At 34.3% G+C, this 15,681-nt stretch overlaps 2 protein-coding genes across 2 annotated transcripts in view; both read right to left on the bottom strand.

Moving 5' to 3' along the window:
• Nucleotides 1–974: 974 nt before the first annotated feature.
• Nucleotides 975–5,337, bottom strand: LOC127947230 (cyclin-dependent kinase inhibitor 1B). Its single transcript, XM_052544217.1, has 3 exons — nucleotides 4,549–5,337; nucleotides 4,092–4,208; nucleotides 975–2,119 (listed from the first exon to the last, which is right to left on the bottom strand). The coding sequence occupies exons 1-2, from the start codon at nucleotides 4,979–4,981 to the stop codon at nucleotides 4,102–4,104; spliced, it is 540 nt and encodes a 179-aa protein (XP_052400177.1). The 5' UTR covers nucleotides 4,982–5,337; the 3' UTR covers nucleotides 975–2,119; nucleotides 4,092–4,101.
• Nucleotides 5,338–10,910: 5,573 nt separating this feature from the next.
• Nucleotides 10,911–15,681, bottom strand: part of LOC127947225 (peroxisome proliferator-activated receptor alpha-like) — a 28,916-nt gene continuing 24,145 nt past the window's right edge. Inside the window, exon 8 of the mRNA XM_052544212.1 lies at nucleotides 10,911–14,219. Within this exon, the coding sequence (XP_052400172.1) occupies nucleotides 13,975–14,219 (245 nt within the window). The 3' untranslated portion in view covers nucleotides 10,911–13,974. The remainder of the gene's footprint in view (nucleotides 14,220–15,681) is intronic.

The following is a 15,681-nucleotide window of genomic DNA, read 5'->3' as shown; positions in this document are numbered from 1 at the left end:
TGAAGCATTTGTAGTTAGCTGAAGTCAAAATGAGTCGTCTGTGGGTTAATGCAGTTAATGCAAACTAGTGGGATGACAAACTAGCACCTGTGCCGGATCACCACACCCACTGTCAGTTTGTGTTTGAGTCAGCGCTGACTAACCGTTGGCATGTGTGCTTCATTCAGACAAACGGCTGCTTCACAACACTGCTCAAGAAAGGTCAAGCAGCACAAGGAGCTCTCACTTTGTTTTTTTGCATAATCCAAAAATTGGTTTAGTCACTGGAATGACTAAAAATATATACAGTTTATTTTCCTGTAGTGTTTATGGAAGGCTAGTAACATTTAGTGCATTTTAACAGCTCTAAAAATGCATTTATTGCATATGCATAAATGTCTTTCACAGATAGCATTTTTAAAGTTTTAGATTGACAAATGTTTTTTTGTATTATGTTGAAGTAAAAAGTCTTAATTGGAATAATTTATGTGCATTTATTTTGGCTTGTCTAAAAATAATAATAATAATAATAATTCCAACCGAGGATCGCTCAAAAATTGTTAAATTATGGTGTGAGGAACGTTTTATTTTGAAACATTTTCTAGATTTTTTTTTCTGATTTTTTTAAAAATGTACATTAAAATATACACAAAATTACCCCCAAAAAATATTTTCTAAAAAAATTAAAAATACATTCATATAAATATAGATTTCTACTCAAACTTTTTTTTTCTTCATTTTAATCACTTTTAAAATTTTCATTTTGCAATTATATCTTTAAATAGATTTCAAAATACCAATAATGGTATGATATTTTTATCAGTATATCTTTTCCACTGGTATAAATATATAAAAATATATTTTAAATATTAAATACATATTTTTAAAAGTATTTTAGTTTGCCTAAGGATTTAGATGCAAATGTACATTTGGCCTTTTAATTACTGAAGGTCTGAAGTGACAATATATTACATAATGTTCAAATAAGACAGATGTGGGTTGAAATAATTTAATTCTTTTTTAATTGATTGCAGCACAATGTATAACCACACATGACAAAAAAAGAAGCAGTTATCAAATATTTTAATCAGGCTCAGTTTGCAACCTTTTACGACTTGTTAAAATATTTTACAAATTTAGAAAAAAGAAAAAAAAAAAGCATTTACAAAGATAACGACTCAAACCTTGACCAAAAACACATTTTAACCCCCCCAAATAAAGAAACCTTGTCATAAATAAGTTAGTTAATTTTCTCAGTGTTTTTTACAAAGTTATGTACACAGGTACATCTCAAAGTTTACACAAATACACAGGCAGTGTAAATCAAATATTAATATTTACTTTATAAATACAGTTCTGCATCAGGTTTCACCACAGAATCGATATGTCGAGTGTTTCAGATGCATACGCTTGCAGGAGCGAAGAAAACAAGGCAAAATCAAGACTGATGAGTCAAACAAAAGTCAAACGAAAAAAGAAATCAGTAGAAAACATCACGCAACTTACAGATGATCAAGAAACATCTTGCAAAGAAATAATTTAAGAGTGAGAGACGTTTCTCCTCCACAGAAGTGCCTGAAACTGTTAATACTGGTCCATGCTATACACACTTTTACATCACCTTTAAAACAAAACCAAGAAAAGAGGCTGAGATGTTCAGATCCAACTGGATCCATTCTGTGTACCTCATGTGGAAAAGAAAATATAGATATATTTGTTCAAAAACAGACCTTCAAAATGTGAAATAAACATGAACAGCATTGCCCAAAAAATAAAAACCTACTCTGCAACGGTGGCTCTTCAAGTCAAACCAAACTCACACCTCCAAATAAAAAAAAAAAGAGAAAAGAAAAGAAAAAAAAAATAGATTTTTTCCAACATATTACTAATTATGTGCTACATATGAAAATGAAAATATATATATATATATGTTTCTATACACAGGTAGTAAGAAAACCAAAAACGAGCACAAAAGGAGATCCACCTAATTGCACACTGCTACATCCACGGCTTTATTCTTGAGTGCTAGAACGTTAGCGTTTGTTTCAGTGCTTGAACACACTCTTAGAGTTGATATGTTTGATCCATCTTTCGTTCAGCGAGCACTGAGGTCATCAAAGCCACAGCATCAGCTTCAGCCCTGTCAGGAAATATAGGAGACAATAAGTCATTCGCTTCTGCAACAGAATCACAATAAACATTCACTGCACAACTGCTTCGCTATTTCATGCGGTTTTAAATACTGATTATGAAAGCAATAAACTCCTCTTTCATCCGCTGTGTACATTTGACTTTAGTTTGATTGTTTGTGTTTGTATGAAAGCCATGGAATTAAAACATTTGTAAAAAAAAAAAGAATAATAAAAAAAGATAACTGTGACTTATTCTAACAATTCAACGTTTTTCTCAGAATTCTGGGAAGTGAAATCAGACAAATAGAATTCTGACTCAATTCTGACATTCTTCTGAGAATTACAAGAAAAATAAAAAAGATCATATCTTACATTCCTGACTTATCTCAGTTGCAATTTTTATTTCCAACACAATAAATAAAAAAATAAAAAGGTGTGACTTTAAAAATCACACAAATATGGTTTTCTTTCTCTGAATTCTGAGTTTACACCTCACATTTTTTATTTTTTTAAAATAAAAACTCATAAATAATTGCGAAAAAGGTCATTGCAATTTTTTTTTTTAATCACACAATACTGACTCTTTTGTTCTCACAATTGAACATTTTTATTTAACAGTTCGGATTTCTCAGAATTGTGAGTTGATATCTTGGAATTCTGACTTTTTCTTGCAAATTCTTCTGATAAACCTCACAAATAGTTTTTTTGTTGTTGTTGCTGAATTTTTTTAAAAAAAAGGAAATAATGTCTAAGCTCACAAATGTTTTTTTTTCTTCTCTGAATTCATTGTTTGTATCTTACAAACTCAGTTTTTCCCTCCAACATATAACAAGCAAATTCTAGGTAATTGCAAAAAAGGTAATAAAAAAAAAAAAAAAAAAAAAAAAAAGGTAAAGCTAATTAAAAAAAAAAAACAACTATTAGACTTTTCTTCTCAGATAATGAATTCAGAGTTCATATCTCACAATTGTTTCCAATTCCATATTAATGACAATTCTGTTTATATCTTTAGTTTATATCTTGCAATTCTGGCTTTTTTTCTCACAATTGCATGAAAAAAAAAATTTAATTGGTAGATATCGTTTCCAGAAAACTTGTATATTTTCGTGTCATTATTCACCTCATTTAATTTCTGCATTATGCATAAATAATTTCATGTGCAATGTTGTAAACGTTAACAATCATTACAATAAAACGGTGTTGTTGACTAATGCAGAGATAGTCACAGCACACCACAACCAGACGAGCAGTGCAACCCACAAAAACCTGAATGAACTGAAAAACACTGGAAAATGAGCTCATGAAACCTTCCGAGTCCCACCAAAGCAAAACACGCATTACTAATGTTATGACTGGCTGGATTTACTCATCGACTTATTGATCTGGCAGGACGTTTCCTCACACGACTAACTGAGGTAATGATAACCTGCACTTACATCAGATTTATGCATTTAAACACAGCTTCATCACATTTATGTGCAATTGTCAGGTGTTGCATTTCAATGCACTGAATAAATGCGCAGTTTAACGCGCGCGCGTGATAAAAGAGAGCCCTGTAAATACAGCAGAACACATGCTGACGTGTAGAATGTGTTTCACTCTGAAGGGAACTCGAGCTCTCGTAGTAAACCCACTACATTAACCCTTTCACGGACTCGAAGAGTATCCTTCAAGTACATACTGAAATAAAACGTGAAGTCGAAACACCTCACGCGCAGAAATTACTAGTAACTTTACCACATAGTTACAAAGAAACAGCAAACAACACATGCAGTTAAGAGAAATTATGAAGTAGAAAAGCTTACTTTATTGCAAAACGTATTCCAATCATCTTTTTACCATGCACTTTTAATAAAACGCCACTTTTACATTTATACCAAATGATATAAAATATCGGTATTAAATGCATTGATTCAAACAGCATTTATTCTGTAGAAATGACTCGGGTGTGACAGTGTGAAAATAAATAGTTGTGCTCACCTCTCTGGGTTTATGTTAGAGTAGGACTGGGGTGTTTTCTGGGTTTTTTGGGTTTTCTCGGCGTCCGCGTTACTTCATCCACACAGATGTGTGAGCGTTTGCTTTGACACGACGAGTCTGAAACAAACACACATTTATCATCATCATCACACACGGGTTAACAATCAAATAAAACCTACTATTTAAACATCAAGTTTCGAGGATTTCAAAGAACATGCAACTGCAATGCAATTCGTTCTTTGTATCATGAAAATGCATAACGCGTAACACTGCATCTTTTTATCGCATTATCAGATTCGGGCTTCACGCGCATAACTCAAACGTGTGAAAGGCTTTAAATTAATAGACAGATATTGTTTTTAATCAGATATGTGGATAATTTTTAATAAACTGGAAAATGCACTCGTTGTTCTAGAAATGCACGATCGATTAATTAGATCGCGAATTCAGTACGTACCGACACAAGAGCTTCTTTTCCTCTGTTCTCGGTCTTTTTCGGGCGTCTCCGCGCTCTGCTCCGTTACCCGACAGTCGTGATTGCCGTTAACATCCACGTTAATGTCGTTATTATTCCCAGAGGAGCACATGTGGAGATCGGAGCCCTTCGCCCGCACCGATCTGCTGTAGAAACCGGGCACCGAGCGGATGTCCAGCGCGTCCCACTGGTATCTGCCGCCTGCGCGCGGCGTGTGCGTGGAGAAGTCGAAGTTCCACGCGTCCGCCGACGCGTCCTCCATCGCCTTCAGCTGCCGCTGGAAATCCTTCTTTAACTCTTCATGATCCACCGGACCGAACAGGTTCCGACACGCCGACGGCTTGGGCTGATCCGACAGTCGCGCTTCCATCCGTTCCAGCGTCGGGCTGCCGTTAGATAAGCGAACATTTGACATTTTAAGGCGTTCGAGGACTGAAACACAAACCCGACCGCTGTTACAGAGCGTTCCCTCCTGCGTTGACGCGATCCAAAGCGACGGGCGTGAAGGCAGACTCACCCCGGGTGCGCCACATGTGCGAAAAACACGGACGGGCGACGAGCATCAAAACAAAAGCAGCGTTCGTGATGGCCACACCTATCAACTGCGCTCGTAGTAAAAAAAAGGGGAAGAGAAATAACAAGGCGAGGCTTTTCGGCGCCCAATATGGCGATGAAAAAAAAACGGGTGATTGACACAAAGAGCTCTTTAAACGCCCGGAGGAACACCGCGGATTGGTGCTTCGGAGATCCGCCTTCTCTCCGCGCACATCCCCCCACGACCCGAGAGAGAGCACATCAACAAACACCCCAGACGAGCCTCCGAGTTACGAGTCGACTCCTTCGAATGAGTCGTTTCCGAATCGATTCACTAAATGACCCGCTGATTCGTTTCACATACACTTTCGAATAAGCTACTTGAATTATTAAATTATTTTCTGTACATGTTGCCTGAATGATTTATTTTGCGTGATCAGAAAACGTATGAACTATTGGTTTTACGTATATGAGTTTTCTAAAGGGAGTGTTTGGATGAATCGTTTAAAAGATTCGGTTTAAACGAGCGACTCCTTGGCGAATCACAATCGAGTGCTTCGTGACTTTGAACGTCAAGTTCTGAAACAGTTAAAACCAGAACAATGGAAAAATGTGCAAATGAAATGAAAAAGAAAAGAAAAAAATCAGTAAAATAATGGGAAAGAGATCACATGAGAATCTATGATTTTCTGCTCAAAATCCTGTGCAACAAACAATGACTAAACAAAACTTAAGTCTTGTTCCTTGACTAAGACACACTGTCAGACTGGTTTAAGACTTCTCAGTGAGTCAGTTGAGTATTGATGGTTCCTCAATATTGTTACTATGAGAATAATCCTAAATTCGATCTAAAAGGTATTAATAAAACTATTTTTTAAGATACACAAGTGTACCGTTTCCAATGATAGAACAAATGATTCATAGAAACAGATGTGCTTTTAGGGTGGTTTGATATTGTGTTAGATGATGTTTGAAACTGAGACACTAGAATCACAAAATGTGGAAGTAAGATGAGATTCACTATACGTTCAATTTGTTCCTAGAAGTGAGAAGCTACAATGCCAAAACATTTCCAGGAACAGGTCAGCCCTCGCAATCGTCCCGAACACAACTGTGCAGCTTTCAGAAGCCTCAAACACACAACTGCAAGATATAGACTCAGAATTCTGACTTTTGTCCTTGCAGTTCTTAGAATTCTGAGTTTATATCTCAAAATTCTATTTTTCTTTCTGGTATGAAAAAAGTAATTGCAATTTTTTCCTCAAAAAAAAAAAAAGTCAGAATTGTGAGATAAAAAGATGCATTTTTCCTTTCTAAAGTTAGTTTAATTTTGTATGCATTTCATTTTCTTGATCGTACAGCACATTTGCTGTTTTTAAATGATGCTTTCTTTAACTATATAAATCAAAGCATATTTAATTGAATTTATGCATCATATTCTGTCACACTCATGTCAGTTTTGTCTTAGAAGCCAAACTGAAAAAAAAAGAAAAAGAAAAAATAAAACAGTATAATTTCACATAATATGCTTAATTAAAGAGTTTACCGGAAGCCAGTTTTCCTGTGTGATTTAAAATCAAGGTCGTATTCGCACACCAGACTGTGTAATTTGTCCGAATAAAACAGTCACAAACAAGACAAAAAGTCTGTTCTCACGTCTTTGATAGAATCCACAGACATTCCCTTGAGGGTTTCTCAACAGCACAATTCAACATTTAATTTCAAAGTCTTTGATAAGAGTTCAGTTTACTGTCCTGAACTAAGACAGACCTCTGCTGACCACTGCTGGCGAGCGCTGGGATTCTCCACACTGGTGCACATACAATAATGAATTTTGATATGCCTTTATAAATTCTGAAGGCGTTCGCTTTTTCTGTGGAGCAAATATGCGCATATCCTAGTTGGCAATTCACATACTAAGTCACTTTAGGATGTAAAAGATCCTCTTTCCTCCATTAGAGAGGATGTGTTGACCCAGAAGCAGAACTTGCTCGGGGTTTGCTGCTCTCTGGTGGTTGATCCAAACACCACCGTCCTTGATCATCTGATACCTGATCATACAGAAACAAGTACATAGCATGAAGCAAAACAGGCAGGAATGCATTTAAAAAATGTAAAATATGGATCAAAAACCAATCTTTCATTTGTTTTTCTTAATGTTTTAAGACCTGGACTGAGCCAGTTTCAAACAGGAAGTCCCCTGAGAGTGATACAAAGTAACACAAAAGTAACTAACGTGTTGTATACAAAGTAACAAGATGTGCTGAGAGTGTGTGTTACTTTTAAACTCAACATTCCAAAACACTACAGGTAAGATTCCCGCCGTGATGACATCAGGATGGCGTCTTGTGCTCGTCTGCAGGCGTCCAGAACCGTCGTTCCTGGATCCAGGAAAACCTCGTGGAATGGAGCCTCTCGGAAAAGCTCCTGGAGTTCAGTGTCACTCATCTGCTCCAGAGATTGAAGACTACTGTGGTACAGAGAATTGGTGCACCTGGACAGAGAGATAGATCCATATTCAATTAAAAATGCACTATTTATTATTATTATTATGTAATATATATATATATATATATATATATATATATATATATATATATATATATATATATATATATATATATATGTAGGACATAAATATTTTAAATTTTTACTGGCTATGAAACTGTTCAATATTTGATAAAAAAATATAATAATAATAATAATAATAATAATAATAATAATAATAATAATAATAAAAAAACTGGGGATACACATCTAATTGCAAATTTTGTGATTATTACTAATATTTATTATTATAATTATTATTAAATCAAATAAAAAATAAATAAATTAAGGACATATTATAATACTATTGATTACAATATAAAATTACAACACTAATATTTGAAGTTGATTTACCAATACATCTATAGGACGTTTTCTATCAGATGTCAAACAAGATGCATGAAGAGCTGGGGGGTGAAAACTTTTGGAATTTGAAGATCAAGGTAAATTGTACTTCATTTGTGTTCCGGGAAACATACAAGTATCTTCTGTTGCTTACGAAGGACAGAACTAAATTAAAATAAATAAATTATATATATATATATATATATATATATATATATATATATATATATATATATATATATATATATATATATATATATATAATTTCAACAAAATAAGAAAAATTTGGACATCTTCATCATGTTCAAAAGTCTTCACCCCCTAGCTCTTAATGTATGGTGTTTCCTTCTGGAGCTTCAGTGATCGTTTGAACCTTTTTAAATAGTTCTGTTTGAGTCCCTTAATTGTCATTTTTGTAAAAAGATGGATCTCAATATCATACAGTCACTGGTGGAAAGGGTTCAAATATGCAAAATATGCTGGAAAACTAAAGAATATGCAGGAGCTGGAGGATTTTTCTGAAGAACATTTCTCAGTTTAACTGTTCAGAACAAACAAGAGACCCATGAACAAAACATCACAAAACAGCAAGACAGTCGTGGATCATCAGGGAACAAAACACAGTATTACGAACCAAGGGTTCACAAACTTTTGAATGGGGTTATTTGAATAATTTCAGCCATTTTTTTGTCTTGTAGACTTAATGTAAACATCTTTTATGTACACAATATCTTACTCAGGAGGACAGAAGCCTACTAAGTAAAAAATAACATACATTTAGTTTGATCTCTCTTATTTTGTTAAAATTATTCACATTATTCACATCAGTTTCTGCAAGGGTTGCCCAATCTTTTGCATGACACTTTATCATTGTTAACCTGTTACATTCATCATGCATTTGTCTTATTTACGTTTTTACATCCTTGTGTGCAAAATACAAACAGAGTTTTCCATTTTTTTCCCTGAAACACAAAACTGTAATTTTTTTATTTTGGCATAGTTTTATATTCATAAGACAAGAATAGTAAAAAAAAAAAAACACAACTTTGAAATCTTTTAAAACATAAGAACACAAAACACAACTCCCCAAATATTTACTCATTTTTATTTTATTCTATATATATATATATATATATATATATATATATATATATATATATATATTGTATTTTTACATATATGTTCAGTTTGTGTTGTTGTTGTTCTTATTCTTTATTTGACATATTGTGAACTGTACAACAATGACTTTTAACAATAATATTCATTGTTTTCATTGAGATATGAGCAGTGGTCTAAAAAACTGAATTAAACTGAACTCAAATCACAAGACTTTTATCGTCTTTATGGTGATGTTCATTAGCAAAAACAATTGCAATCTTTTATATACAGTATATTAGTTTGAAGGATTTATATAAGTAATGTCTTTCAAATTATAAAAATACTTTGTAATAACAAACAACTTATTTCGGTGCTGGGTACTTTATTTAATTATTAGAGTAATACAGAAAAAGGCAATAAAATAGTAAAATTATTTTATTTAAAAAAAATGTTAAATTATTGATTAGATTCTAAATCGATTAAGAAGCATTTGCACTAAACACTTGTATATTTTTGACTGTAAACCACTGGACGCCGTTATACAGGAGTTTACTTCTGTGAAACCGCCGAAGTTTAGAGAAATAGTATCTGATTGATTCTCTTTTTCCAAATTACTTGGACTTTGTATATTAAAGACACACATTTCCACATTTGATTTGAATTTTTACAAAGATGTCTTTTATTTTGAGACATGACTAGATATACATACATGTTAAGCCCATGTACAGCAAAAACAACATTACCGAGGCCTTTTTGCAGCAGTTTGATATTAATAATCAGCTCGTATAAAGTCACAGATCTGTAACAACCAGCTTAAAATCAAGCGTTTATTAGAAACAGTACTTGACTTTACTGTGACCTGAGCTACAGGGACTAAAGGAGAAGACTGAGACAATTCCCTGATTCAGATTCCTTCTGTAGAAAAATACCAAACACTAGTTAGAAAAGCAAAGCTGCTGACAATCAAATATTTCATTTTAATCTGATAATAAAGAAAAAAAACTAACGCAATGCTTTATGCATACATTTGCTCAATCAACAAATATTACAGGACAACAACAACAAAAAAAATCTTATAATAATACATGATTTGATTTGAAACATTAACATTACAAACATAACTCTAAAGTGAGTTTCAATCATCCATGCCATAACACTTCATACAGTATCTTGCAATATCTGGATCTAAGGCACTGGAAGAGACGAATCAGAATAGCATACTACTTACTGTATGCTGCAGAAATAGTATGCATACTACACATACGAACACTACATTTGCAATATACAACAGCACACATTTCCAGTGTGACTAAAGTAGTGTAGTAAGCTACTAACAAGTCAACAAGGCTGAGGATGAATTCAGTACATTCTGATGCAACACGTCAGCCACATAAATGCAAGCATTTAAACTAATAGATAGTAAAAATGCAACATGCAAATGTATTTAGTGATTTCTGAGAGTGAGGGTGTGTAGCAGGGGGCACACATTACATCGGCTTAAGAGAGAGTGAGTATTGCTGGGTTTATAAACCGTTTGGCAGCTGTTGAAGATCATATATCATCAGTACCTCTGTTCTTTACCTGAGATCTCAGTACAGCAGGGGAGGATCACAAACAAAAATAATCAGAATTTGATTGGTCAACCTGGATTTGATGGTTCCCAAATCCTGATTTATGGCAAAAAAATATGGAAGCTTGTTTCCACCACAGAATTATATATATATATATATATATATATATATATATATATATATATATATATATATATATATATATATTAATCCTGAAATTTGGATTTTTTTTTTCAGAGTTTTTTCAGATTCAATTCAGATTTTATTTTCTGTTTACATATGTTTACTTTGTGCCTCAGAATTCTGAGTTTATATCTTGCAATTCTCATGTTTTGAGTATATATCTAAAAATTTTGACTTTTTTGACTTTTGACTTTTTTAAATTTGAATTGTTTATATTCGCATTATTTTCTCATTATTCTGAATTTATATTTACAGAGTTTCTGCCTTTTTTCCTCAGAAATCTGAACAAAATATCTCGCAGTTTATACTTTTTCTCTCTCTCTCTGAATTCTGGGTTTGCGAGTTTGGGAAGAACACGGATTCCTTACAGTAAAACATTTTAATAATATTTTGTAATCTAAAATTGCTATAAAATCAAAGCCATATGTCTATCTAAGTTATGTTCCAAATTTGAAGTTGATCTCACAAAGTTGAGTTTCCTGTGAGATTATGTTTAGGTGCTATACATAAACAGCAACCAAGGTGACACAAAAAACTCACTTTGATGCATTTTCTGGTCACAAATTCATAAATTTCTGCCACAATTAGTGACCTGAAATGGAACTTTGAGAAAATGTGTTTTGTCAAGATTAGAAAAAGCATTGGTTATAAAATACTGGTACTATTTCCATGTGAACGCAATTTCCAGTTTCAAAATTTAGGAATTTTGAGTGTTTAAGATTTCAGATTATATTTTAAATTAGGTTGATTACTAAAATATGTAATGGGAAAAAAAAAAACGAGAAAAAAATAACACTAGCTAATTCTTTCAGAATTGTCTCTTTTTTTATCCATCCCATGACAGAAACAAACTTGCATAAAAATCATCACTAACATCATATTAGTCAAGAGAAGGATGGAGTCCAAATGGAAATCTGTTCAGTGTGGAAATGCACGGGTCCTCACGCTCAATTAAAAAGGAATGTGGAAAATATGAGATGAATTCCCCTGCAAATGTCGTTTGATGACAAATCTTCCCTCATATTTACATTGCACTGCATAAAACTATTTGATTTCACATCTGCTATATATAAATTAATAAAGATTCATTTGCTTTAGTGTAAAAAGACAATTTCAATCAGCATGGTCATAATCTCGGTAGTGCATAATACCTATGCACACAATGTCTTTAGGTGTTAAAAGCATTTATTAAAAAGACGATGCATTGATTAAGTGTCTGGTATTTACAGGGTTGCAAAGGAAAGTGAGTTTACGGATGAAGCTGGATAAAGTACTGTATTCGCCAGGAGCTTTGTGTTTGCTTGTAAAACAAAATCAACTTGCAAAAATGTTCGTTCGCTCGTAAAATATTTGCTTTCCCCTTTGCAATGTTTTGTGAACGAAAACAAAACTTTAGCAAAAAACACGCAAATATTTTGTGCGAACAAAAATGTTTTGTGAAAGAACGCAAAACTTATTGGGGGAACGCAATACTTTAATGAGCTAATGCAAATGTCGATTTTTGGTGCAATGCAAGAGATCGCGGAACGCAATACTAACTAAAGTTTTGTGACGTTTCATGGAGGAACGATAAGTTTTGTGATCGAACTCAAAATTTCTCGAGTTAAAAATTAATAATTAACAAACAAACAAATATTTTTGTATTATCCTATGCTATGTTATGCATCATCACCATGTTCCTTTAGGGTCTTCATAATATTTCTGAGAATCCAGTTAGAAGTTTGATTTTACAATGGCTCTTTACACAATCTCAAAATTTATGTTACACAAACCATAAAACACCACTTTCTGTACTGTATTAAAAAAGGTCTTAAAACACATTTAATAAATCAAACTCGTTTTAACTTGAGTGCAATCTCAAGTGAGAGTCAGCGTAAAACATGCAAGCGCTTTGCTTAAACGTCCGTCTAATGCATGTTTATACAGAAAAGCATCGGAAATGCTCCTTACGCAAGAACATTTTAATGCAGATAACTGCACATAGAGTTTACATTAACAAAAGCTGCTATGACACAGACATATTTAATACGATTAGCTTCTGTTTCTGGTTTATATAGGGAATAATAAGATTGTGACTAGGCACTTCGGTTCTGAGAAAATGACGAGAATGACTTCTGGAGAGAAAGCATGCTTAGCTTTGCATCTTAGCAACTGTGCAAAAAAAAAAGTAAAACAAATTCACGAGGAAGAAAATCTACACAGAATGATGCCCAGAACTAAAACTTCTTAAATCACCTGGATTCAGATCTATTGCATCTTTAACATGCATCGAGAGCGTGGTTCGATCAAATATTAATGCATTAATACATTTCACTCCAGTTTTTTGTGCAGAGTATAAATGCTGTAGATCGAATTTGTAGTTTTCTCGCTACTTTAGCCCTTTAAACAGTAGATTACTGTAAACAACACGGAGCGCATAGAAGTCACAGGTCATGAGGTATTGATCTGTTTTATATTTAAGCGCTGTATTTAATAACTGGAAAACTGCAGTTACGGACTGAGACTGTAATATCGGGGAAATGAAGGAGCTAGACATTTGCAAATGTTGAAATACGATGGCTGGACGATGTTTGAGATGAATTATTCTGCGTCACATTTCTGTTCTTCCCAGGTTTGCGTGATCAGAAACATTAGTTCTGTGTTCACGACGAAGCAAAAATCCCTGTAGCGTTACAAAGTAGGGTCAGTTTCAATAATTACAGAAGGTGTGTGTGGAAGTCACTTGGGTGAAAACTGATTTAAAGCACGCACTATGAAAACTTACAGCATCAATATAAAAAAAAAATCATATTGCTGTATGAATAAGTTGTATTTTATGGTTTCTATTCACAGTTTCAGGCCTAAGAGACCAGTAAGTGTTTATAAAATATCCCCCGTAAAAAGCGATCCTAAACCCACAGTATGCATTTTAATTGTCATTGTCTTGTTTTTCTCATTTACCGCAGGAACCATTGTTTAACTCGGCGGTAACGAAGAGCCCTGATGTTCCTGCCGTTTTCATCCAGAAAACCCCGAAATAGTGGTTCACATTAATAAAAGATCACAGTGTAGCCTTGGAGGGGACTTGTTTCGAGAGAAATGGCCCTCTCCAAGCAAGTCTTTTTCTAGAAATCAAGCAGACGAAGGAGTCTCAGTACATGTCTCTGTAAATCTCCTGCAGTAAGGGATGCAGCGAAGTCTCTTCTGTCTTCTTGATCTGCTGCACGAGCTGAGCGTGCTCCGTCACCAGCTGACGCAGGTCCACCAGTTTCTGCAGGACTTTAGGGAAGAGGAAGCTGTTGTCGGGATGGTTGCTCTTGAGGTGCACATGAAGCACGTTTACGATGCTCTCCTGCATTCGCTCGATGTGCGGGACGTTCACCAGACCCGGTCGATCTGGAAGAGAAGACTAGTGCATGAGTCGAAATCAAGTGGCAAGCAAAAGATGGTTTGTTCTACTTGTAAGAGTTCTTTAGAATTAATAAAATGTCCTACAACACAGGAGTTTTTAATGCACTGAATCCATCTCGCGATTGCACTCATGTACTATTATAAGTCCAAGCCTATAATCAAGTATTATTGCAAAAAGTAAAAACTGTAAATAATAAAAATATATTTAAAAATTCAATCATAAACAAGATATTATTTAGATTTTTAAATAAATATATATATATATATATATATATATATATATATATATCAGTGCTGTCAAAATTAGCGCGTTAACGCATTCGATTAATTTGAAATATTTAACGCGTTAAAAAAAAATAACGCAATTAACGCGGTTGCAGTTTTTTTTATTTCCAGTTGTGGCCTATGTGTGTTCAACGTGCAAAGAAATATGGATAAGACCAAGGAAGGACTTTTAGACGGAAAGTTTCAGTATAAAACTCTGCCGGATTACTCTTCAGTCTGCCACAAGAAACTCTTCATTCAGTCTGCCACAAGAAACGGCAACATTAAAATCATGAACTCAAATGTCATTGTTTAAAAAAACAACTACAATGACTGTAACAGTGCGTAAATCAGACATTTCTGTAACGCTAACGTTAATAAGCTTAAACGAAATAACGAAATAATTGTGTAGCGGAGTATTTTTGTACACAGTGCCGCGAACTGTCAATCACTCCTGTACGCGTGCATCACTGTCCTCCTCAGCTGCAGCAACTTGCGCTCTCTCTCGTCATCAAGCTTTAAAACAAAAAGGAGACAAAAGGATCATATTGTCTTTGTGCATAGGCTATAGATTAATTAGATAAATGAATATCTAAATTTGTGCCTTGCCGTCTACGGTATTTTTTTAGAACTTAGAAAAAAGATGCTGCAGCCAATGAACAGCCAGCGGGGGCTGCAGGACGACTCAACCTCCGCAGACAGTTTTTAATGTTTATCAGACAATAAATACTCAAGATTTTGCTTTAGTATAACTCACAACGAGTTTCACACACCTTCTCCGGCCACGTTGAGTTGTTGACACTTAACAGTGGGAAAAGCGACACATGCGCTATTCACTTGTATAACTTAAGGGTGAATGGGTAATGTAGTTTCTGCTCTGGGTGGGATGAATTAGGAAGCTTGCATTGTGAAGGGCGCTCTGAAAATCGGCAAAAAGATTAAAACCTCTATTAAAACAGATGTCCAAATGAGCGAACCGGTACGCTACAAGCACGTTCTGGGCGCACGGAGAGGTGGCGGTACGCTCAAGAGCTATATTTGGAAGTGGCGGTACTGAGTACCGGTGCGTACTGGCCCACTTAAAGCACTGGCAATGACTATACTTTGGAATTTTTTTGCATTCCACTTAGAATTCAACATGGAAATCATTTTTGTTTTTTATTGGCATTGATTGTTTTGAAAT

Source organism: Carassius gibelio, chromosome A25, assembly GCF_023724105.1.
Source record: "Carassius gibelio isolate Cgi1373 ecotype wild population from Czech Republic chromosome A25, carGib1.2-hapl.c, whole genome shotgun sequence".
Taxonomy (NCBI): Eukaryota; Metazoa; Chordata; class Actinopteri; order Cypriniformes; family Cyprinidae; genus Carassius; species Carassius gibelio.
Note: the sequence above shows the minus strand (reverse complement) of the source record. Positions and strands in the feature narration are given on the sequence as shown.

Excerpts from the sequence above, each read along its gene's own strand:
- LOC127947230 (XM_052544217.1), bottom strand. The coding sequence starts at position 4,981 with ATGTCAAATGTTCGCTTATCTAACGGCAGCCCGACGCTGGAACGGATG. Across the intron at positions 4,209-4,548 it reads GAAAAGAAGCTCTTGTGTCG|ACTCGTCGTGTCAAAGCAAA; the intron begins GTACGTACTGAA and ends TGTTTGTTTCAG.